At 45.9% G+C, this 25404-nt stretch overlaps 1 protein-coding gene across 2 annotated transcripts in view; it reads left to right on the forward strand.

Annotated features, from left to right (window-relative positions):
• Nucleotides 1-25404, forward strand: part of NECTIN1 (nectin cell adhesion molecule 1) — a 184331-nt gene that overhangs the window by 134424 nt on the left and 24503 nt on the right. The window contains exon 6 of one of the 2 annotated variants that reach the window (XM_014073381.2): nucleotides 3420-4826. The exons of the other annotated variant lie outside the window; for it this stretch is intronic. Within the exon in view, the coding sequence (XP_013928856.1) occupies nucleotides 3420-3961 (542 nt within the window). The 3' untranslated portion in view covers nucleotides 3962-4826. Of the gene's footprint in view, nucleotides 1-3419; nucleotides 4827-25404 lie in introns of those variants that run through there. 2 annotated transcript variants of the gene reach the window in all.

The raw sequence follows: 25404 nt of genomic DNA on the forward strand, positions 1-25404 counted from the left end.
AGATGTCTTCAAGCGTCATGGCAACCAAGTCTCACCAGGGTTGTGTGAAAAGAATCCCTTTTGCTACTGAAGAGAGAATAAGGGGAAGGGTGAACGAGGAGGAGAATTGGGACCGTGGGGTTTTGTCGTCCCCCCCCCCCCGCTCCCCAGGATGTACTAACGTGGAGAAACCTGAGTCTAGCACACTTCACACATGTCTTTCCTCACCTCAGGGGGTTGGGCTGAAATGTGTTGGCCTTATCAAGGTGTTGCCTCCTACGCATCACCCTTAACTGGGAGTGCAAATGGGGGGGGGGCTAGCAGGGGAAAATCACTTTCCCTTTTTTTTCATAGCATGTTCCTTATGGAAAAATCCATCTGTCAAGGTTCCAAATAGCATCCAAAAGTAAAACAGAGTCCGAGAGAAAAGTATTGCTGAAAGTTCCAATTGATGAAGAGAGACATGTTGGCACATCTGGGGAAACCCGAATCTGAAAGCTTCCCGGTTTTCCCCACCCAGTTGAAAGTTCAAGATCTTGCCCCCACACCCACAAGCCCATCCCACGGTCCAATCTCCCACTGCCATGCTGGCAGTTCCACCCATCCGGTCAGGTGCAGAGGTGCAGAGACAAAGGATGACCTTGGTTTTCTAGAAAGAATGTTGTTATGGCTACATAGCATCTAACTCCATACAATCCCCCCCCTCACGTTTTCCCACCGTGGAAAAAGGCATAGTAGAAGAATAGAAAGTGTGGCAGGCCAAAGAGCCAAAGGAAATGATGGCTACAAGCCTGACACCATCCCTGTTTGTGCAGAGTCATTGTCGTGTCCTCTGTGTTAGAGTGAAACATCAAAGGTTGGGAGGGAAGAGGGCCTTTGGCCTAGAACCATGTGAACCTATGGCACGTGTGCTAGAAGTGACACCCAGAGCCATCTCTCCGGGCATGCCAGCCATCACCTGTTGCTTTTCCAGGTTTCGCCGCACACATGCACCCTGGCCAGCTGGTCTTTGTGCTCGCATGCACTCCAGAAACTGGAAGACCAGGGGACCAGCCCACATGCCAGAAACGGGAAGCTCAGCTCTTCCAGTTTCTGGTGCTCCTGCGTGAGTGCGCCAGGGAGCTGTTCTTTCAGTTCCCGGCACTCCCCCGCACACACGCACTCCCATTTTGGCACTCGAAGGACAAGTCCAGATTCACATGTGGGGGATTGGAGCGCATGGTGTGTATCAGACAAAAATGATTGTCAGCGTCTTCGGGTCTACGTTTAGTCTTATCCAGAATGTCAACAAGGGCAAGTAATTTCTAGCCTACGGTTAAGAGGAGGAAATCACCAAATCTAGAACTGGAGGGTAATCATGTTGACTGTTCGGTGAAACCTTCATGTAATAATCCTTGATGGGAGAAGAGTGTCTGTTAAATCCATAAGAAACCCTTGATTTAAAGGACAGATCTGTAATGTAGTGTACAGAATCAGAAGCAAAAGAATGTCTGCTAAATCCAAAGTCCGCTAAAGTCAAAATCCACTAAAGCCAAAATCCACTAAATCCAAAGTCTACTAAATCCAAAGTCCACTAAATCCAAAGTCCACTAAATCAGCGATTGTTAAAGGGTGTGTGTTTAGTATTTACTTTTGATTTTGTTTGAATTGTACATCAAATGGGATCCAACTTAGTAGGGTTTGACCCCGATGCGTTGGCGGCACCCTTCCCCAACACAACGGTTGCCGTTTACTCTTTCCCTTGTGCAAATGTTTTCTTTAATGCATGTGAGTCGGAACAGAGCTGGTGTCCTTGCATGCACGCTTTCTACGCCATCTTTTCTCACTTCTATATTCTGCTTGGAATAATTCACACAGAGGGTTAACACTTTGTAGCAGTGCTCAATGTGCCCATTCCTTTTGCACGAAGTGGCTCACTTTTTTTTTTGGCGTGGGCGGGGCGGGAGACAAGCCAGTGATTTCTCAGTGTGCAATTTATGAGAAGATTTAGTTGTTTAAGAGAGGGTGGACCTCACATCAGACATGGTGGGATTCAGCCAGTTCACACCTATTTAGGAGAACCAGATGTTAACTTTCTAAGCAGTTCGGACCCAATAGAAGACTGGCAGTCATTTGAGCCCCTGTCAAAAGAGGTGACGACTGTGCCATGTTTTGTCTGTGTCACAAACATGGCCTCCTACCTCCTTGTTCAATCTCATTGATGCCTCTCTTGATCTGGGTGCCTGTCGGTTCTTAATACCCGTCCTGCAAACAAATGAACCACATGAGATCTTATCCTCACGAGGAATTAACGCTTACGAACAGGAAACCATCGGGGATTGACTAAATATTTGGCAAGTAGATCCTGGCAGAATCTTACGTTGGTATTTGTAAGGTTGACACGGAGAGGGGATTCATTTCAAAGGTTGGACATTGTTGGGAAGAGTGTCAGAGAGAGAGGGGGGGATCAAGCACAGACCTAGCCTGGAGTCACTACACAACCACAGAAGAGTCAGGGCCAAGCCCTCCTCCTCCTCAATTTCCTTAGAGCCGTATCTATTTGTTCCCAAGAGTAGGCAGCCAGACTGGGAAGATTCCTGTATTATAGGCACAGCATAACAAAGTAGTTAGCTGACTCTGCACGTGTGGGTCAGTATTCGAGGCTGACAGACGTCATAACAGATTTGGTTTAATGTCAGCGTTCCAAATAGCATCCAAAATAAAATAAGAATCTGAGGCAAGAGATTCCTCAAAGTTCCACTTTATTGGCACATCTGGGAAAACCCAAATCTAAAAGCTTCCCCGTTTTCCCACCCAGTTAAAAGTTCAACATCCTGCCCCAAACACCCGTAAGTTCATCACATGGTCCAAGCTTCCACTGCCACAAGGACAGATTCCACTCATCCAGTTCCAGCCAGGTGCAGAGACAAAGATGACCTTGGCTTTCTAAGAAGAATGTTATTATGGCTACACATCACCCATCTCCACATGATCCCCACTTCCGTTTTCCCACAGTAGAAAGTGCGGCAGGCCCGAAACCTAAAAAGAAAAGGTGGCTTTCAGATCTGACTCACCATGAGTTTCTCAATGGGGTGCACATTCTTGTGGACCCCAGTGTGGTGTGCTGGCTGAAATGGGGAAGAAATATGATTTGATCTAAGGTGATTATATGCAGTGCTGATGGAGTGATTTGCTTGAGACGTATCCGCATTTCTATGAAGGGCTGTGTGGGGAGCCAAGCATTTTTGTGACCACAAAGCTGGGTATGAAGAGCCCAAGTCAGGGCTTCCATAGGTAGGCACTTCCTGCCCCCTTCCCTGGCTTTCCCTCCCGTTTTCCTTCTCCTCATCTCCCCCGATTTTTTGAAATTATTATTATTATTTTTAAGTCTGAAAGCATGTGTTTGCCATTCCTCACAGACTGATGCTTGTTCCCCCTTCCATCTGTCTTTTCCTACCCAGAATTCCCCTACACCCCGTCTCCACCGGGCACATCCGTGGCACATCCGACTGTCCCCACCGCCGTGATTGGGGGCGTGGTGGGCGGAGCCTCGTTGGTCGTAGTGGTGGCCGTGGTCGTCCTTATGGTGCTCCGTCACCGGCGACACACTTTCAAGGGCGACTACAGCACCAAGAAGCACGTCTACGGCAACGGGTACAGCAAGGCGGGCGTCCCTCAGCATCACCCACCCATGGCCCAGAACCTTCAGTATCCTGACGATTCGGACGACGAGAAGAAGCCCGGCCCTCTGGGCAGCAACAGCTACGAGGACGAAGACGACGATGGCGCCGGGGCCGAACGGAAGCATCGGTCCTGTCCCAACAAGTACGAGGAGGACTCCAAGCGGCCTTACTTCACAGTGGATGAGGGCGAAGCCCGCTCTGAAGCCTACAATGAACGGACACTTGGATTCCAGTATGACCCCGAGCAACTAGACATAGCCGATAACATGGTCTCTCAGAATGACGGGTCTTTTATTTCCAAAAAAGAGTGGTATGTGTAGCGTGGTCCACCTCCTCCCCTCTCTTGCCCTCTCTTCACCGGCCACGTCCTGCCTCCGTGCCCCGGGGCTGGTGGCTGCTCCGCAGAGCCCGTGTGCCTTGTCACACGGCCAGAGGTCCCCTGCCCACCCAACACACGCACACCCAGAGACCTCCATCCGCTGGGCGGTGGGACGCAGTACAGGGACACTCGGGAAGCCAACGAGAACTTCCACTACTTTGGGGGGCACCTCGGAGCAGGCAAAGCAGGGGAGTTGGGGTGGGGCGGGAGGGATGTTGCTTGGCTTAATGAATTTATTTTTCCTGGGGGAGAGGAGAGCCTTGTTTCTTTTCCCCTGCTTAATTTTCTCCGACAGAGATTGGTCCCTTACCGTGTCGTTTGTACTGATCAGTGGTGGCTTTGATGTTAATACTTTTAATTATTATTGCCTGTCTTTGTATAGTATACCGACTCCCGCCCCACGTACTCCTCCTGTTTGCATCCTAAAAGTGTCTCTTGGTCTCCTCCTTGTGGGCTCCTCTCACCCTCCCAACTCAAAAAAACACTGGAATTTGTTTATGGTCTTAACTTTCGGGAGGGGAGGGGACCCCCACCCACCCCACCCCGTGGACCTTGGAAAGCAAGGTGGGGCTTGGGGGTTTACAGACACCGAAAGCACAAAAGCACAGAATTGGGAGGGCCGAGAGCTTCGCTCCTTTCCGATTATCCTGGATCCCTGGGGCCTTCCTTTCAGCATCTTCGCTGTGGCCATTTCCCACGATGCACTTGTGGTGGGAAGAGAACGATCACCTGCCTTGATCCGTGGCCACACAAAAACAAAACAAAACCAGACTCGACTTCATCTTCAGAAGGACCTTTGGAGGGGGGGAAGAAAGAAACAAAACAAGAGTGCATGATATCCAGGAGTATGTAATAAGTGTGGGTCTCTCTTTCTGTTGTTGTTGTCGTCGTTATGTTCTTAATTATGATTTTAAGAGAGAGGTTCTGGGTCTGTTAAGGTTTGCATGGCATATTATCTTTTCTTCTTCTTCTTTTCTTTCCTTCTCCCCATTTGCTCCTGGACCCAACCTCCTTGTCAATGAGGACCTTCTTAATAGTCACTTGCCTGAGTCCATTCCTACCCGTTTCTCATTCCTGGGACTGTCAAGTCAGTGAACAGGCTAGCAAGAAGTTGCTTGTTCTCCTTCATCAAGTCTCGGGGTTTAACGTTGGAAGCCTGGTGAAGCTTAACAGGCTGAACACCGGCTTCGGTGGCTCCAAATCCAGCCACTGGCTCTTCCAATTAAATAGTCTCCAGGGGCCAGCAAAGAGAGAGAGAGAGGTGTGTGAAGCTAGGAAAAAAAAATGAGTTTTCATTTGAGGCTGAAATCCTAACTGCTCTGTTGAAACCAGAGTTGGTATTCAGCCGGTTCGGACTGGTTTGAGCGGACTGGTTTGAGCGAACCGGTAGCGGAAATTTTGAGTAGTTCAGAGAACTGGCAAATAACACCTCTGGCTGGCCTCGCCCCCCTGGCCCCATTGTTTCTTGTCCTGTTTTCCCTTGTTTTTTCAGCTCAGCTGATTCGCACGGTGGAGCAGACGTCCGCACCTCAGCTGAGCTTAAAAAAAAAACAAAAAAACAGCTCAGCTCACCAGCACTGAAACCGAGGGCGGTATTTGAGTGCTGCACGTGCAAAGTGAATTCCCATACAACCGGCAGGAAAGGATTTGGAATCCCACCACAGGTTGGGATTGGTTTGAGTTGGCCTGTATGGTTTTTTTGGGGGGAGGAACTGAACCTGAAATGGCTTAGTTCCATCACAACTAAACTTGGGGGAAGTGGGGGAATAAAAATGTTCTGTTGGAGCAAAACCTGAGCCTATTTTAGGTGGTTGGACCCTTAGAAACAACCGAAGCTCCTCCTCCTTTATCTTTCATTCCAAAAATAAGTGGGTGAGAGGCCTGGTGCAGAATGCTACCTGCTACCCCAATTGTAGAAAAATTGGCGAAAGGGCATGATTTTTAAAACTTTCTTTGAAAGCATTCAAATAAATCCCATAAGGGGAAAATAAATGGAAATCAAGCTTCGCTTTCACCAAATGAAACAGCTGTTGGGATTAGCATCGGTTATCAACAATGGCCCACCCTTCCTCAATAGGGGGGAGGGAGGGAGGGGGAGAGAGAAAGAGAGAGAAAGAGAAATAATACATAGGCTGTCTTCACTTCTTTTAAATAAAAACTTTGGAGTTGCTCAGCCAACAGATTACAGGAGAAACAGTTCCTTAAATTTCCTTTCAATTAGTGCATCCTCTGTACAAGGCTTTCTTAATGTTTTGAAATGTTAAAACATTTAATGCTGATGGAGGGTTTAAAAAAAAAAAGAAATAATTACGGTGTCTAATTTTATGTTGGCACTGTTGTGTTTTGGTTCCTTTCAATATGCCAGCCGTGCGCAACTCTTAACAAAACATCATCTGTCCTGATGCGTCTGCTTGCGTGTAGGAGTAGCTGCCATTGTAAAGAGACAGGAGCGAGCATCGTGCTCCGCAGTTGCACGAATAGCTGAAGAGCGCGTGAAGGAGCGCATCATTGCACCAAAAATCCAGAAGTTCCACCAAGACAACATTGACCACCAGTACAGTCGTATTTGTGGGGTCCTTTTGTGCTTTTGGAATTTGGTGGTTTCCTTGCGGACGTTTCATTACCCAACTAAGCATTATCATCAGTGCTAGAAGGGAGTAGGGAGGGCTGATGTTACCTATTTAGCACTGATGTTACCTATTTGGGTCATGAAACGTCCGCAAGAAAACATTCAAGCTCAGAGATACACCAAGGACCTCACAGTTCAACCCCGAGCTACAAATATTTGTGCTGTTGTTTTTTTTAAAATTTGGAGCAGCCCTTGGTGTCAAGCAAGTCAGTATACCTGCACACAGGTACACATAGAGAGAGACTTGTATTACCTGTCCGCAAAATATAGCATGGCACAGTCTTCGAGGAGCCCCCCCATCCTCCCATCTGGATGATGCCCACTTCCCCAAAGCAAGACTTACTGAAGTCTTAAAACCAAATGCATGATGATGATCTTAGCCACGTGAGCCGGCATTTCTGCAGCCTAAGGGAGCTCCTTCTCTGTTTAATCCTCCTCCTTCCTTTACAACCTTTCAGACGTCCCTTGTCAACAGTCCGATCTCACATCTTAAGTACAGGAACATGACTGGCTCCTGACCCAGGACTGTTTGAGTCACTGCCGTGTTTCTCCGAAAATAAGACAGGCTCTTATTTTCTTTTGACCCCCCTCGAAAAAAAACACCTGGCCTTATTTCCGGGGAGGTCTTATTATTTTTGATGTGCAGGAGTCGGTGAGTGTGGTCATTCATGGCTGCCGCTGTGTTGCAATGTTTTCGGGGGATGGCTTATTTTAGTGCATGCTCTCAAAAGCCCGATGGGGCTTATTATACGGGGAGGACTTATTTTCAGGGTAAACAAGGTAGCATGAAATAAAAATGCCTGCAATTAACAAATAATAATAATGGAGGAACCTGGATCAAAGTTTTGATCTGCTCAGGATCCAATGTGATCAGAACATACCCTGGCTATTCTAAGTTCAATCCTCATTTCCCGTGACTCCTATTTGTCATGCACGCTATACCAAAACTATAGGTCAGCGATGGCGAAACTGTTTGGCACCAAGTGCTTAAACCGGAACACACTGCAGCCCCGGAAATCCCAGGACCAGTTGGACGATGCGCATGCACGCAGTGGCAAGCTGACCTTTTGGGGTTTCCAGTGTGCGCATGTAAGCTGGCCAGATGGCCTTTGCATGTGCTGGAGCCCCAGAAACCCAAAGACTAGCTAGACTGTGTGCATGTGCGCATTGGCAACTTGGTCTTTGCGTTTCCGGTGTGCACATGTCTGCCGGCCAGCTGGTCTTGGGGTTTCGGGTGTACGCATGCGTGTTGGTCAGCTGTTCTTTGCCCATGCTGGAGCACTGGAAACCCGAAGACCAGGTGGCCAGTGCATGCATGCACACCGGCCAGCTAATCTTTGGGTTTCTGGGGTCCAGCACCCACGAAGATCAGCTGGACGGCACACAAGCGCACACCGGAAACCCAAAGACCACCTGGTAATGCCGCGTGCCAGAGGTTCGCCATCACAGCTATTGGTGGTAGCCCAACCGAAGCCTCTACTGATTGAGTAAAAGCACAAAATCCTTACTTCCTCTGGAAGAGCTTCTTCTACCTTCATGTCCAGACCTCTTAAATCGCCACATGTTGCCAGCATCTGGCCTTTCTCATTTCCTCGGATTCCGCTGGGGAAGAGATTCATTTCGCTTTCTCCCCGAGCGCAGCTAATCCTCTCCCCTTGAAGATTTGGTACGGTGACGTATTTAAGGTCGATTTTTGGGGGAGAGGCTTCTGATCAGTGGGATAGGACCCGTGCTTTCGAAGCTTGAAGGATGAGTTGATTGAAAAAACCAACGGCAGGTTAACAGTCCCTATAGCCTCAGATGGCAAGCTATTTTTGGCACCCGGGGAGTTATAGTCCAAGGTTTTGGAAGACAGCAAAGGTGGATGGGCTCTAAGGTAGCCCCATTGAGGAAGCAATTCTCTTTCCGTTGTAAATCTGCCTTTGCAATCCTCCCTGGAAAAACTATAGAGCGCAGCACCCAGAACCATGAGTAGTGTCGAACGGTAGCTTTATTGTTAGCCACTTATGTGACAGGAATAACAGAGTTGGAAGGGGACTTGGAGGTCTTCTAGTCCAACCCACTACTCAAGCAGGAAACACTGTAACATTTCAGACAAATGTCTGTCCAGTCTCTTCTTAAAAACCTCCAATGTTGGAGCACCCACAACTTCTGGAGGCAAGTTGTTCCACAGATTAATTGTTCTCGCTGTCTGGAACTTTCTCCTTAGTTCTAGGTTGGTTCTCTCTTGAATGATCTTCCACCAGTTAGTTCTTGTCCGGCCCTCGAGTGTTTGGGAGAATAGAATCCTAGAATCCTACAGCTGGAAGGGACTTTAGATGCCTTCTAATCTAGTCCAACCCACTGCTCAAGCAGGAGACCTTCTACCATTCTGGATAATGGCTGTCCAATCTCTTCTTAAAATCCTCCAGTGTTGGAGCACCGCAACTTCTGGAGGCAAGTTGTTCCACAGATTAATTGTTCTCGCTGTCTGGAACTTTCTCCTTAGTTCTAGGTTGGTTCTCTCTTGAATGATCTTCCACCAGTTAGTTCTTGTCCGGCCCTTGAGTGTTTGGGAGAATAGAATCCCTAGGATCCTACAGCTGGAAGGGTCTTTAGATGCCTTCTAATCTAGTCCAACCCCCTGGGGCTCAAGCAGGAGACCCTGTGCCATTTCAAGCAACTTGTTATCCAATCTCTTCTTGAAAACCTCCAGTGTTGAAGCACCCACAACTTCTGGAGGCAAGTCGTTCCACTGATTAATTGCCCTCGCTGTCAGAAACTTTCTCCTTAGTTCCAGGTTGATTAGTTTCCATCCGTTGCTTGTTTCCCTGCCTTCCGGTGCTTTGGAGAATAGGCTGACCTCTTCATCTTTATGACAGCTCCTCAGATAATTGGAACACTGATTCTCTCCAGACTGACCATCTTCCCTTGGAAACGGTCAGTTAGGACTTCAGGGATTCTGGGGGAGGTCTCTAAAAAGACTCCCAAGGGTTCCAACCTCCTAACACCTCCTTCCAGTCTAGCTGGAGATGCCACCACAAGTATGTTTGGACCTTCTGAGGAATGTCCTAGATGAATTCCATTCTGTTTGGACCAGCGGTCAGTTCTCTTTTCACCAGCAAGAAGAATCCCTTAGCCTCTCAAAAGGGTAACTTAGGTGAGACGGACAGGGTAGAAATATGATGAATGAATAAATAAATAGGAATTATCCTCATTCTGATGGGCTTCCTTCCCTTCCTGCTAACAAGGTGGCCCAAACGTCCTGGCCAGTCTCCCTAGATACCTGCTGAGCTATTAAAATTTTAACTTCTCTTGACCTTGGACTTCCTTGTCCACCTAGGGGAGCCATATCTAGTCCTGGGGACCCTCCAGGCAGATATTTTTAGATGTCAAAGTGACAAGATTTTTCTGTGGCCAGGGATGCATGGTCATTTCAGCCTTAGTCCTTGTACATGACTCAGGTTCTTGGATTGGTAAAAGCGGTGCATGCTTTGAAGAACAGGTGCCAAATCCGCCGAAACAAGAAATATGTGTATCGAGAAGATGTCGTTTTTGCTATTTCATAGACCATTCTTGGTCTACAGCTGTAAGAGAGGTGGTATTGTTTTATTGAAAAGTTGCTGCTGGGTGAGAATATAAGAAAATGCCAACTGCTTCTTTTTTTTCATAGTCCTATCAGACGCTGCACGTTGCTTCCATCAATGGACGCTGCCCCCAAACTACACACTAGTTCACTGAAGGCCATTTTCAGGGTTCCAAACAGCATCCAAAATTAAATCAGAGTCCGAGGATTGCTCAAAGTTCCAATTTATTAAGAGAGACATGTTGGCACATCTGGGGAAACCCGAATCTGAAAGCTTCCCAGTTTTCCCCACCCAGTCGAAAGTTCAAGATCTTGCCCCCACATCCACAAGTCCATCACGTGGTCAAATCTCCCACTGCCACGCTGGCAGTTCCACCCATCCAGTTCCGGTCAGGTGAAGAGACAATGGATGACCTTGGCTTTCTAGAAAGAAAGTTGTTATGGCTACATATCACCCAACTCCGTATTTTCCCACAATAGAAAACGCATAGTAGAAAGTATGGCAGGCCTGAAGCCCAAAAAGAAAAGATGGCTTCCAGGCGTGACAGCCACCCTCTTCCATCTGGATTGTCATGTGGGAGAGGATTCAGGGCTCAGATTATACAACGTCTTAATACGGAGGTCCTATTTAAGGATAAAGATGGATAATCTGCATTTATTGAACACCGAGAGGTCTTGTTCTCGTTGAGGAAGGTGGACAGTGCAATCCCAACCTTGGGACGGATTAAAATGCAACCTCCGATTTCTTTCGGGATTTTAATCGAGACCCAACATTGCTGAGGTTTCCAGTGGCTCTCAACCCCTGTATTGCAGGCCACATCTGGCAGACGTTTGGAGGAAGAATGTATATATGGCCTTCACCCATCCCAGCCGTTTGATTTCCGTTATTGTATTTCATGATGAGACCAGTTGCCTTTCCTGATGTTTTTTTATTTTTTACAATTGTTTCTTTGTTTTATTCCAGCAGTTTATTTTAAAAAAAAAAAAACCATGAGAAGTTTAGCTAGGAGAAAATGAAACCCACCATGAAAGTTGAGATTGGCTTGCAGTCAAGAGCCTTCTTGGAAGGGATGCTTAAATGTGGGTTTCCAATTAAATCCTCTGGACAGAATAGATTTGGGCTGCTAATTGATCCGAATCATCTCAGACAAAAGGCCACTGAAAAATAATATATGTCGGGGTTGATTTTACGCCCAGGAAGACAAAGACGGTGCAGTCTGTCTGTGAAATAGACACTGGTTTGATCCTCACGCCGGATTAATGAACCAAAAATGCAAGCTCACAATGCAAGCAAAGACTCCATGCAGCTAGTCCTCAACGTATCAGCCGTTCATTTAGTGACCACTCAAAAGTTACGACGAGTCTTTAAAGAGTGACTCAGGGCCATTTTTCACACTTAACGACCGTTGTGGCGTCCCCATGGTCCCGTGATCAAACTGCAGGTGCTCGGCAATTGACTCCTGTTTACAATGGTTGCAATGTCCTGGGGGAATCCTGCGATCCCCATTTGCGACCTTCTGACAAGCCAATCGGGGAAGCCGGATTCGCTTAACGACCATGTTGGTCTCTTAACCATCATTGAACAAGTGCCTTGCTTAGCAATGGAAATCCTGGTCCCGATAGGCCTAGCTGTACGGTTGTAAGTTGAGGACTAGCTGCATGGTCTTCCCTTGCAAGGAAATGTGTGTATATAGTGCTTTTCTACGATGAGGTATTCAGGCAGGACCAATAAATGCCAACAGAGAAATAAAACTGCATTGTTATTTTGATTTCTTTTCTACATTCCAATGTATTCTTCACTCAAATGAGTCTCTTTATACCGTTATTTCTCAACCTTTTAAGACGTGTGGACTTCAACTCCCAGAATTCTCCAGGCTGGCTGGAGAATTCTGGGAGTTGAAGTCCACACATCTTCCAGCAGCCCAGGTTGAGAAACAAGGCTCTGTCATTTTATCCTCCTTGTTTCCCATTCATCACATTCCTGCTATAATCAACCTTGTGGCATAAGAGAAATAAAAATGTCCGTTTGGGAGGGATGTGTCCCCTGTGTTGTAAGTGCTTTTTTTTTTTCTTTTTTTTTTTGTAAAAATGAAAAATAAAAATATGTGGAGAAGACGACAAATATTATAGGCAGTGTAATAAACTGAACTTTGCTTTCATCCTCGGTTTTATTTTTAATTTTGGTCCCCCATTCGTTGTAATAATTTCCTTGGTTCCTTCGTTCATTTTGTTTTTGTTTCATTTTGTTTTTGGGGGGGGGGGAAACGGAGGGAATTTTCGTGCGGGGGGCAGCGTTGTCTTTTCCTTGTACAAAAATGACAAATTTAAAAAAAAAACAGAGAGAGAAAAGATAGTGGAAAGAAGTGTACTTTTTTATAAATAAAAGAATTTTAAAACAAGGAAGCTGTTTTAACGGCCTTCTCTCGTTTTTTTATTTTTTATTTTTTATTTTCATTTGGAAGCGAATTTAGAAGTTGCTCAGCTTTTGAACGTCGGAGGGAATCCGTGCTGGATGGCAGACAAACCAAGGAATACGAGTTTGGGAAAGGAATGGGTTTTGCAACCGCTTCTCCGTTGCCAGTTAGCTTGTAATAAACCAAGCCAGGCCTTGTGTAGGTAGTTCCTTGACTTATAAACCGTTCGCTTAGCAACCGAAGTTAACAACAGCACTGAAAAAAACCAAACTTGACTTTACAATCCTCGTACGAAGGCAAAGCGTCCTGTACAGCAACGTTCCCCAACTTTTCTGGGTTTCTGGACCAGCGGGTGAGGGGAGGGTATGGTTCCATGTGAGCAGCACGCAAGTATGCAACATGTAGCTTCACACCAGGGGTGGGTTTCTCGCCCCGTTCCAACCGGTTCGGTTGGAACGAGGCCGGCGGCGTCCTCGCGCACGTGTGCAGTGTCCTTGTGCACATGTGCGGTGCACGCGCGCAGCACACACATGCATACTAGCGTCTGTGCGATGCTCCAGCTGGTCCTGGAGGATCGCGCAGGCGCTGTATGCGTCCTGCGCATGCGTGGAAGCGCAGAATTCATCAAAACCGGGTAAGGCGCGGGCGCAGGGGGGGGCCTTCGCCGTTCCCGGAAGTTACTTACTTCCGGGTTCGGCGACCAACCGGATCGCAGGGACCGCCGCGAACCGGTTGAAACCCACCCCTGCTTCACACGCTCCCCCATTGCTCACACACGTGGGGCATCAGGAGTGGTATTCACTTAGCTTCTGTACCGGTTCACAAATGTGGCCGTTCTCAGCCGGCCTGTTCCACGCATGAGCTTTGGCTAAAAAAACAGTGCCGAAACGCGACAGCATTGAGGTGGGGCCACTACAAGTTCAGTCGAACCGGTTCGAACCGGCAGAACACCAACCTCTGGTGGGGATACACGCCCGAATTTACCCGTCACTTCTGAACGGCTCACAGCCCGGGCATATTTGCTTGAGTAGTGTTACTCTTCAGCGGTCTTCCCTGGTCTGTGTTTCCCCAGATATGTTTAAGAAAGGATCACATCTGCAATCCCTTGGGTTTCGTTTTTTTTTTTTCAGATTAAATTCATTCTAGGTTTAGGAAATTCCTTGTGAGGTTGAGGACTTCTTTGTGGGAAGGTTTGCGGGTTTCCAAGCTTCATGGTAGGAAGTGGCAGAAGATGGACGTTGTCTTCTAGATGAGAGGCATTCCTTCGGGATAACAGTAGCAATACAATAGCAGAGTTGGAAGGGAACTTGGAGGTCTTCTAGTCCAACCCTCTGCCTAGGCAGGAAACCCTACACCACTTCAGACAAATGGTTATCCGGCATCTTCTTAAAAGACTTCCAGTGTTGGAGCATTCACAACTTCTGGAGGCAACTTCTGTTCCACTGGTTAATTGTTCTCACTGTCATGAAATTCCTCCTTAGTTCTAAGTTGCTTCTCTCCTTGATTAATTTCCACCCATTGCTTCCTGCCTTCAGGTACTTTGGAGAATAATTTGACTCCCTCTTCTTTGTGGCAGCCCCTGAAATATTGGAGCAATAGCATTTAGACTTATATACCGCTTTACAGTGCTTTTACAGCCCTCTCTAAGTGATTTAAAGAGTCACTTTCTTGCCCACAACAAGCTGGGTCCTCATTTTACCCAACTCGAAGGATGGAAGGCTGAGTCAACCTTGAGCCTGGTGGGATTCGAACTGCAGCTTGCAGTCAGTTAAAGTATCCTGCAGTGCTGCACTCTAACCACTGCGCTACCATTGCTCTTGGGATAGTTCTCGTTGCGATTTAAATTTGCAAACTCTCCCAACTGCGATCTAAAAGAAACTTGGACAGCCAGAGAGAGATGTAGTTTCAGGTACAAAAGGATGCAAAATTGAGAGAGAGAGAGAGAGAGAGAGAGAGAGAGAGAGAGAGAGAGTGTGTGTGTGTGTGTGTGTGTGTACGTGTACCCCTTGGCCAAGTCCATCATTCAAGGATGCCCGCCTGCCTTCACCCGGGAAAATTGCATTTCAATTGAAAGAACTTTCCAAAAGCAAATTCTCTTTCATCAGATTGAACAAGCGCAGGTGGAGAGGAGAAAATACAAAAATAATAATAATAATAATAATTGGCTCGGCTCCAGTGCAAACATTCACTAAGAGACCATTCATCTTATTAAAATGTCATTCAGTTCTGTGAAAAATGTCTCCATTCACCAGTGACCTGAATCACTGTCTAGGCAGAAAGCATTTCAAAGCATATTTCCCAGCTATTTCAACCCATTCTCTCCAGAAGTGGTCATTGCAAATTGGGAAACTCCTGTAACTAACTTAGGAAAACGGTGGCTCTGTGGCAAAGTCACTGAGTTTGCCAATCAGAAAGTTTGACAGTTCAAATCCCTAACATCTCGGTATTTTCTTTTCTGTGGGAAAAGGGGCCAAATGGCCCTTTGAAGGCTTAAGGCTGCCGACCCCTGGTCTAAGATGAAATCTAGAAAGCTGAAACATCCCCTCTGATCAGCCATCTTGGATTCACCTGTGTTGCTGCCTGTTTTCAGGGTCCCAAATAGTAAAAGTGCTCCAAGTTCCAATTTATGAAGGGAGCCATGTTGACACATCTGAGGAAACCCGAATCTGAAAGCTTCCCGGTTTCCCCCACCCAGTTGAAAGTTCAAGATGTTGCCCCCAACACCCACAAGCCCATCACATGGTCCAATCTTCCACTGCCATGCTGGCAGTTCTACCCATCCACTTCCGGTCAGGTGCAGAGGTGCCTCGACTTTCTAGGATGACCTTGGCTTTCTAGAAAGAATGTTGTTATGGCTACATAGCATCGAACTCTGTACAATTCCCCCCTTCCCACTTTCCCACAATCGAACATGCCTAGTAGAATAATAGAAAGTGCGGCAGGCCAAAGATCCAAAAGAAAAGATGGCTGCAGGCCTGACCCCAGTCTTATTTCCCTTTTTCCTGTTTCGAGACCCCTCCCCTCCTCTGCTGCCCCCTTTCAGCCCCAGAGTTGCTGCAAAGGTGGCTCAGCCAATGAACAGATCATTCCCCGCGTGTTGAATTCCCTACCGACACAAAGGCTGCCACACAAGGCAATCGGAAAACCACGTGCAGCAGGAAAACGGCAGAATGGCCAGAGACGAGGGCAGCCGGGAAGGGCAGAAAGAGGAGCCTGAAATCCCTGGATCGTGTAAATCTAAATTCCCCGCAGCTGGCTCAGTCTGGCTGGGTTCAGCTCAGCTCAGAGAACAAAGAGACACAGAGCCAGAGAGGAGAAGAGGTGGGGGGAAGGAAGGAAGCCACAGCTGCAGAGGGCCTGGCATGGCCGTCATCAACCCTGGGGAATGTGTCTCTTTGTGTTCCCAGGCTTCTCTCTCTCGCTCTCCGTGATGGCTAAAGCCAAAAGAAGAGATCAGAGCTGACGGTTTTTTTTTAGTTTTTCTTTTAATTCTTTTTTTTTGCGGGGGGGAGGAGAAGCAGGAAGCTCCAGCTCCCAATTTTTCACCCCACCCCAGAACTAACAAGGAACAGGTGCAAATCCATCAGCGCCAGAGGAGAGCCAGTTGTTGGAAGCCTTCTCAGGTGATGCTGGCACTTTAGGAGGGGGCTTTGCTCCCCACACCTCCAGATTTCCCCGGGGCAAAGGAAGAAGGCAAGTCACTTCTGGGGGCCCCCACATTTCTCTCAGGTTGCAAAACAGCTTGAAAATGGCCTGAGAAGAGCCCCAAAACAGGCATACATGCGCCAGCAAGCTGGTCTTTGAGTTTCCAGCAGTCCGTCGCATTAACATGCATGCGCGCGCACATGTGCTCCGGTTTCGGCACTCGGTGCCGAAAAGTTTCGCCATCCCTGTGCTAGAATATGGTGTGAAGTTATCAGGGCTCTATTTCAGCATTTCCATTTAGGCAGGTCATATATGTCAATATCTACCAACTCTTAGCAAATGACACCTTTCAAACTATTTCAATAATGAATATAATCGTGTGTGTGAGAGAGAGAGAAAGAGGGAGGGAGGGAGGGAGGGAGGGCGGGAGGGAGGGAGGGAGAGAGAGAGAGAGAGAGAGAGAGAGAGAGAGAGAGAAACTGAGTACTTGGTTTTGTGTTCACCAACTTTTATCAATAATACCCCAGCCTGCCTTAGCCTTCCAGGAATTTAGGATGGGAAAGATTATAACCCTAATCCTAACTTTAGCCGGCCACTCAAGCGTTGCCGGCATTCCTGTTGGTGCACCGGAGAGGAAGGTTGGTGTGGGATAGAAACCTGGGCCTACACACGGAGTAGACTAGACCTCGAGATCTCTAACTGTGATTATATGTCTGCACACATCGCCTAATAGTAGGGTGGGAAACAGTGCAAAAGACAGCAGCGCAAATTATCCGGGAGTCCAAAGGCTTTCCTTATTTTGGAAAAAAAAAAAGACCAGAATGTCTGATACTCCTTAACTTAGAAAAACAAAAAAGATGCTCAAGAAGAATTTTAAAAAGATAAAATCATGTTTTGTTTGAAGAAAATAGGGAAGGGTTTTTCCTTCTTCCCTTCCCTTCTTCCTCCTTTTCCCCTTCCTTCCCTCTATTCTGCCTCCTTCTCCTCCTTCTCTTTCTTCCTTCCATTCATTCTCTCTATTCCTCCTCTTCCTCTTCCTTCCCTCCATTCCACCTCCTTCTCCTTCTTTCTTTCCTTCCCTCTATTCCTCCTCCTCTTCCTCTTCCTTCCCTCTATTCCACCTTCTTCCTTCCTTCCTTTCCTTCATTCTTCCTCTTCCCCTTCCTTTTCTCTATTCCACCTCCTCCTTCTCCCTTCCTTCCCTCTTTCCCTCTATTCCTCGTCCACTTCCCCTTCCTTCCCTCTATTCCACTTTCTCCTTCCTTCCTTCCTTCCTTCCTTCCTTCCCCCTCCTCCCTCCCTCCCTTCCTTGTCTTAATTCTCCAACCAGGAATCATCTAACAAAACTTGAAGGCCACTGAGAATAGTCAAAAGAAAGTACATTTTCACCCAACATTTAATTCAGTTGTGGAATTGTAGGTGATGGCTATCAACAAGAGCGACTTTCAAACTGGATTAGATACATTCCTAGAGGACAGCCTGGCAAAGACTCTTACTGTTGAAGACCTCATAATACATCCAAGTTAGGAAAAACATGGCGCCATGGACCAACTACAGAGAAACTGGAGCCAGAGATGAGCATGTTCCGTGCGTGTGACGATCAGCCTCCCAGGAGCATCGGTTTGGCCCCTGTGAGAAAAACCAAATGCTGGCTTAAGAGAGGCTTAAAAAAAAAATTGGCTTGTTCCAGTAGAGTTCTCCGTGCGTTCTGTTGACATCTGTTGCAACGGAAAACCAGCATCCTGCAATTAGAGAAGTGCAAAGCCTACACCGGATTAGACGTGTGTCCTCTAGTAGCAGAAGAGATATAAAAAGAATCCGTCTTTTTTTAGGAATTATTCCAGAGAGTATAAATGAAGAGAATCACAATTTTACTCAGATGTTTGATGATGGCAGCAAGAATTGATTGGAAAAGTGAATCGTGTGTGTGTGGTGTGTATGTGGTATGTGTGTGTAGATAGATAGAAAGATAGATAGATAGAGATAGAGAGATAGATAGATAGATGATAAGTAGGTAGGTAGGTAGGTAGGTAGGTAGGTAGGTAGGTAGGTAGGTAGGTAGATAGATAGATAGATAGATAGATAGATAGATAGATAGATAGATAGATAGATAGATAGATAGATAGATAAAAGAGAGAGAGAGAAATAGAGAGATAGAGATAGATAGATAGCTAGAGAGAGAGAGATGATAGATAGATAGATAGATGATAGATAGATAGATAGAGATAGATAGATAGACAGACAGACAGACAGATAGTAGATAGATAGATAAATAGATAGATAGATAGATAGATAGATAGATAGATAGATAGATGATAGATAGATAATTAGAGAGAGAGAGAGAGAAATAGAGAGAGAGAGATGATTGATATATAGATAGATAGAGAGAGAGAGAGAGAGAGAGAGATGATAGATAGATAGATAGATAGATAGATAGATAGATAGATAGATAGATAGATAGATAGATAGATGATAGATAGATAGATAGATAGATAGATAGATAGATAGATAGATAGATAGATAGATAGATAGATAGATAGAGTTTTTTGTCAAAGCATTTGATATGCCCAAATATGGGACCATACTACTCAGAGTGGGGTAGAAAAGGAGATTTTGCAGTATCCTTTCCCCAGCAGTGGAGTGGAAATGGGGATTTTGCAGTATCCTTCCCCTGCACGCTCACCAAGCCACGTCCATAGTAGTAAAAAAAATAATAAAATTGAATCCCACCATGGAGACAAAGCCTCTGTAATGGGAAGAAGACATCTTGGCTGATTTGGAAGCCAGAAAGCAAGGGGCGTGCCAGCCATTATCCAGGCAATTTAAGTTTGCTCCTCAGCCGTCCAGAAGCTTAAATGAAGGCCAAGCCGGGGAGTTCTTGCCATCTCCTGTTGTAACTCAATTCGGTGAAGGAAGAGCAAAGCGGGGAGGGAAGAGAAACAGCAAACCAAGATTGGCATTTTAAAAAATCATTATTGAGAAGCGGGCTACTAATTAAATAGGCATTAGTTTGCTAAACAGCCATTTCCTGGGGTTACACTGTCATCCAATTAACTACATGGTTCTTGGTGGGTTTTTTTTAAATTTTAATAAAAGGAATCGTGCTACGCAATGCATGCTTAATAGTGTTATTAATTCATGGCCTTATTTTTATTTATTTATTTATTTTAAAAAGGACATCATTTAACTGGATAGTTCTTCTAACCCAGTAATGGAAGCTTCATAGCGTTCGGTGACAAGCTGCCAATTATTTCTGACCTAAAATATTTGCCAAGGACCTCCGCGGAAACATTACCTGAATGAGAAAACAGGTCTGGTTCTCCTCCTCTGCTCTTAGTTTGAATAATCCTTCGTCTCCGAGTCCCTGGCATTGAATCTTGGAATGTGGCCTTTCCTTTCTGTGAGATTTAACAAATTAATAGAGTTGAAAGGGACCTTCTTGGTCATCTAGTCCAACCCCTCCCCCCCACTCAAGCAGGAGACCCTACACCATTTCTGACCGATGGCAGTCCAGTCTCTTCTTGAAAGCCTCCAGTGATGAAGCTCCCACAACTTCCAAGGGCAACTTCTGTTCCATGGGTTGGTTGTTCAACGTTGACTCAGCCTTCCATCCTTCGAGGTGGCGCAGTGGTTAAATGCAGCTACTTCAGCTGACTGCAGTTCTGCAGTTCGGCTGTTCAAATCTCACCGGCTCAGGGTTGACTCAGCCTTCCATCCTTCCGAGGTGGGTAAAATGAGGACCCAGACTGTGGGGGCAATATGCTGACTCTGTAAACCGCTTAGAGAGGGCCGAAAGCCCTATGAAGCGGTATATAAGTCTAACTGCTATTGCTATTGTTCTCACTGTCAGAAAATTCCCCCTTATTTCCAGGTTGAATCTCTCCTTGTTCAGTTTCCATCCATTATTTCTTGTCTGGCCTTCAGGGGCTTTGGAGAATAGCTTGATCCCCTCCTCTCTGTGGCAGCCCCTCAAATATTGGAAGGCTGCTATCGTGTCTCCCCTGGTCCTTCTCTTCACTAGATTAGCCAGCCCAGCTCCTGCAACCGTTCATCGTATATTTTATCCTCCAGTCCCCTCATTGTCTTTGTTGCTCTTCTCTGCGCTCTTTCTAGAGCCTCAACATCTTTTTTATAGTGTGGTGACCAAAACTGGATGCAGGATTCTAGGTGTGGCCTTACTAAGGCTCTATAGAGTGGTCTTAGTACCTCCCTTGATCTTGATTGTATCCCTCTGTTAATGCAATTTAGGATTGTGTTGGCTTTTTTGGCTGCCTCTGCACACTGCTGGCTCCTATTTAGCTGGTTGTCCACTAAGACTCCAAGATCCCTCTGCCAGTTACTGCTATTAAGCCTGGTTTCACCCAGTTTATATGTGTCCTTTTGGGTTTTTGTGCCTAAGTGTAGGACTTTACTTTTCTCTACGTTGAATTTCGTTGTGTTAGATTTTTCAGCCCGCTTCCTTGGCATTTTCCCAAGGAGAGCAGAGAAATCCAGAGGTGTTTCAGATTCGTCTAGCAATGTAGGAGCGTATCTTGAGAACCTGTGGGTGTTCTGGGCTGTTAAATTCAGCTGTTGCTGGAATTCAGTGTTAAAAATGACCGTCGTAATTGCAAATTTTCCTTTTGGTACCTTCAAGTTGGGGGTTGATCTCTTTTTTCCTGGAGAAGGCCCTGTAGTTCTCGTGGCATGGTTTTGGAAGTGTTTTGCCATCGCCTCCTTCTTAGCGCTTGGAGAAAAAGACTGGCCCGAGGTCACCCAGCTGGTTTTGGGTCCAAGGTGGGACTAGAACTCCTTGTCACCTGGTGATTGGCACCCAGCTGGCTTCCTTGTGTAAGGCGAGACTAAAATTCACCATCTCCTGGTGATTAACCCAAAATCATCCATCTGGATTTCATGCCTAAAGTGGAACTACAACTCACCATCTCCCAGTGATTTACTCAAAATCACCCATCTGGATTTCATGCCAAAAGTAGAACTAGAACTCACCATTTCCTGGTGATTAGCTCAAAGTCACCGAACTGCTTTCCTGTCTAAGATGGAACTACAACTCACCATCTCCCAGTTTCTACCCTGATGCCTTTCCCGCTACATCAAACTGGCTCCTGCTTACAAACTAGTCACTGCGGTAAGATAAATCCACCGCTTCCCTTTGGCTCCCCTTCTTTGGATTCACTCCAACCTGGTAAATAACCGAGGTGCAGAGCCCCAAATTAAATATGGCAGGCGGGACTGGTCCATGATCGGCCATCATTTTGATCCCCAACCCTTGCAGAAGGCACCATAAATAGACCTACAAGTCAGGAAGAATTTCCCCTTTGGGCAGAATAAGCGCTGAAGGTCATTTGCAGCCCAAAACCTGCCTAGCAAAGCTAGTGGCTTGATTTATCCAACTATCTTCCATCAGCTTCTAGGGACTGGAGAGAATTTAATCCAGCAGGACTCCCACTGCGATAACGGCTGTACCCAAGGTGTTTTTTTCCTCCTCCCCCCTGCCTCCTAATGCTGCCTCTATCAGGAAGTCACTCAAAGAAAATAGTCTTGAAAGGGGCAGACTGCATTCCATCAAAAAGAGGGGTGAAATGCTACTGGTTCGGATCGGTTCGCCCGAACCGGTTGCAAAAACGCTACTGGTTCGGGCAAACCGGTATTTCTAACAATCAGTTGTGATGCACGATTTACGGTATATTAGCTAGAATCGTCGGATTTCTTGCTTTCTAGCTAATCTAAATCACATGGCACAGGGGATCCCCCCCCCCTTACTTGCTGTTCTACTTACTTTTGTGGGTACGCTCGGTAGCAGGCCCCGCCCATCCATCCGGACATCATCACGTCCTGATTTTGACACTCTACGTATGCGTGGAGGGACCGCGTGTTAGTCAAGCGAATGCGTTGGGGGCTCACATTTGCGAACCGGTAGTGAAGGTAAGTTGATTTCACCCCTGATCAGAAACAATCCCCCCCCCCTATTCACTGCCTTCCAAACTGCTAATAGGATGCCTACCTCGCCTGCAGAAGGAAGGGATGAAGGGAAGAGAGCCAGCCGTGTCCCCCCAAATCTCTTCTCAGACCAGCTGCAGAAATCTTGATAAGAAATCCAGGACAGAGTTTGCTGATTCCCCAGCAGATCTGAGCATTAAAGAAGCTGCATTATCCAGCTTTGTGGAGCATTCACACAATACACACAATGCCTGAATACACTTGAGTTGCGGCTGGAGTTGACTGCGCCCAGCCAATTAAGATTTATGTAATAAATGTGTACCGATGGGTGTTGATTTTGTTTGCAGATTATTTTTGTCCAGAGAAGTACACAAGGTTGTTTTGAAGCAGGAATATAAAACATGATAATAACAGAATAACAGATTTGGAAGGGACCTTGTAGGTCATCTAGTCCAACCCCCCCCCGCCCAAGCAAGAGACCTTATGCCATTTCTGACAGATGGCAGTCCAATTCTTACAAATCATACCTAGACAGAAAACCTGCAAACATCTGGTAGCCAGGATTTGTACAGGTAGTCCTCCTCTTATGACCCACAAATTTTTGTTGAATGAAGCAATTAAAGGCAATTAAATAAACCTTCACCAAAGAGATGTGATGTTGTTATTTTTTTAAAAAAAATTTGAATGTCAGGACAAAATGGATCTCCCTGGGAAAAACATTCCACAATTTGGGCACCCTGTGGGAGAAAGAGAAGGAATGATGTTTCTCAAACTTCATGATTTTAAGACATGTGAAGTTCAATTCCCAGAATTCTCTAGCTCGCACACCGACTGAGGAATTCTGGGTGTTGGAGTCTATGTGTCTGTCCCCCCCACCCCCATATATAATTTTCGATTGAAAGTTTTACAAAGAGCTGAAAAATTAACACAAATTTATAAAATCAAAGCAGAAAAGAGAAAGAAAGAAAAAGGAAGGAAGGAAGGAAGGAAGGAAGGAAGGAAGGAAGGAAGGAAGGATAAAAATAAATTTTAAAAGCTTCCAATTTCCTTTGCAGCAAATATAATTACAAAGTTTTCTCTGATTACCGCAGAAAGCCCATCCTTTTCTATCATCCAGTTATTTTTCTAATCAAAACCCACGAATGATGAGTGCTTTTTCCCCATTTTCTGCAAAAAGTCTATATGGTAAGAGGTTTTCAATCAGACATAAATGTGGCTGTTGTTTTTTTCCCCTTTAATCAGAGAACTTAATTTATCCATCCTCTTCACCGACCTTCTTCCGTTCTGGATATTGTCAATCCTTTCCACTTTTGAACGTATAACAACAGTCGCCATATCGAAAAACAATTTTCCATGATGGTTTTCCCCCTTGCTTGTTCATTAATCCCAAAAGAAAAATCTCTCTTTGTAATTGTGTTTTAACCTTCCAAATCTTCTGAATTAAGGGCTGTATTTGTATTATAGAAAATTAGCTTAGTTTACGTCTCCATCCGGCATGATAAAAATGACTCTTTCATGTTGTTATCATTTCCGGAAAAGATTCAAAAAGCCTTTATACATTCTAGACCAGCAATGGCTGAACCTTTTCGTCCTTGCGTGCCGAAAGTGTGCACATGCATGTGACCATGCACATATACCCACACTCATATGCAATGCCTGTGTGACACACACACCCCACAGGCCATTTTGGGACTAGCGGGCCAGTGGTAAGATTCAAATAATTTAACAACTGGTTCTCTGCCCTAATGACCAGCTGGGTAGGCGTGGCTCAGTGGTCATGTGACTATGTGGGCGTGGCCAACTCAACGTCACTCACGTCGATGGGCGCTTCGCCGTAGCTGTTACAGAGCCGAGATGGCGCAGTGGTTAGGGCGCAGTACTGCAGGCCACTTCAGCTGATTGTGATCTGCAGTTCAGCAGTTCAAATCTCACCGGCTCAAGGTCGACTCAGCCTTCCATCCTTTCGAGGTGGGTGAAATGAGGACCCGGACTGTGGGGGCAGGTTGCTGACTCAATTTGCTAAAAAAAAATTGTAAACCACTTAGAGAGGGCTGAAATCCCTATTAAGCGGTATAGAAGTCTAATAAATAAATAAATAAATACAGTGTAATAAGTGTTAACTGGAGAGACAGTTTCTGTATGCAGAGCAATAAAGATTAAGCTAGAAACAACACCGGAATGTTTCCTTCCTGCCTTCCTTACAGGATAAGCCCTACAAAGTGGGGGGAAAGCAAAAGGAGATTTCTTCCAATAACCGGTTTTCCAAACTGCTTAGAAAGTTAGCAACCGGTTCTCCAGAATAGATGCGAACTGGCTGAATCCCACCACTGTAGCAGGCCTCCCTGAAGCCTCCAGGGGCCAAAAACAGGGCTTAAGGAGGCACACCGCACCACCACCACCATGCTCCCCCTACCCCCTGCGCATGCCCATGTGAGACCCCCTGCCCTGCTGTGCATCTCCCGCATGTGCAGCAGAGACCTGAAAATCAGCTGGCCGGTGGGAGGCACATGTACTGGCACAGTGTGCCCGCTGAGAGGGCTCCCCTTGTCACTTGTGGCATGCGTGCCATGGCGTTGCCATCCCGGTTCTAGACAATTTCTCTGACGACAATTACCAACGATTCCTCATTTCATAAAAATTCTCTTTAAGGCTGAAAAATAAGGAGAATTTCAATCCTTCCAACCCGCATATTTTCCCCTTGGCCCATTCTATATATTACAGCCATTTTTTTTTAGTCCATTTGATCATACATTTTTCATTTGTTCTATCTCAGCAAATGTTAATACTGTTTTTCAATAACACATTCATCGTTAGTGCATCATTCTTTTCAAACTCACTTACTTTGCTCAAAATCACATTTTTTTTTCATCCGCTTTAAACTTTTCTATACATTTTACATAAGGAAACCTTCGCCAAGCGTATCCTTGGGTTGTCAAATCTTCCCCCGACTTCATTTCACAATCTCCTTCAGAGGTTTTGAATACATCACAATAAGTTAACCATTAATGTCTGCTTAACGTTTCTCATTTGTAAAACGCTTATAGGGCTGAAAGCCACAAAGGTGTTTTCGGGCAGAATCTCAATTTTTATATTTATTCCCTATTCTAAGAATAACCTGCCTGACATAATGATTTTTAAAATCTGCACTTAGCTAAGGTTTATCATAACATAAATCTATCCTTTCTTAATCTAGT

This window comes from Thamnophis sirtalis, unplaced genomic scaffold (assembly GCF_051295495.1).
Source record: "Thamnophis sirtalis isolate CommonGarterSnake01/CBP01778 unplaced genomic scaffold, rThaSir2_p1.2 scaffold_2, whole genome shotgun sequence".
In the NCBI taxonomy this organism is placed as follows: domain Eukaryota; kingdom Metazoa; phylum Chordata; class Lepidosauria; order Squamata; family Natricidae; genus Thamnophis; species Thamnophis sirtalis.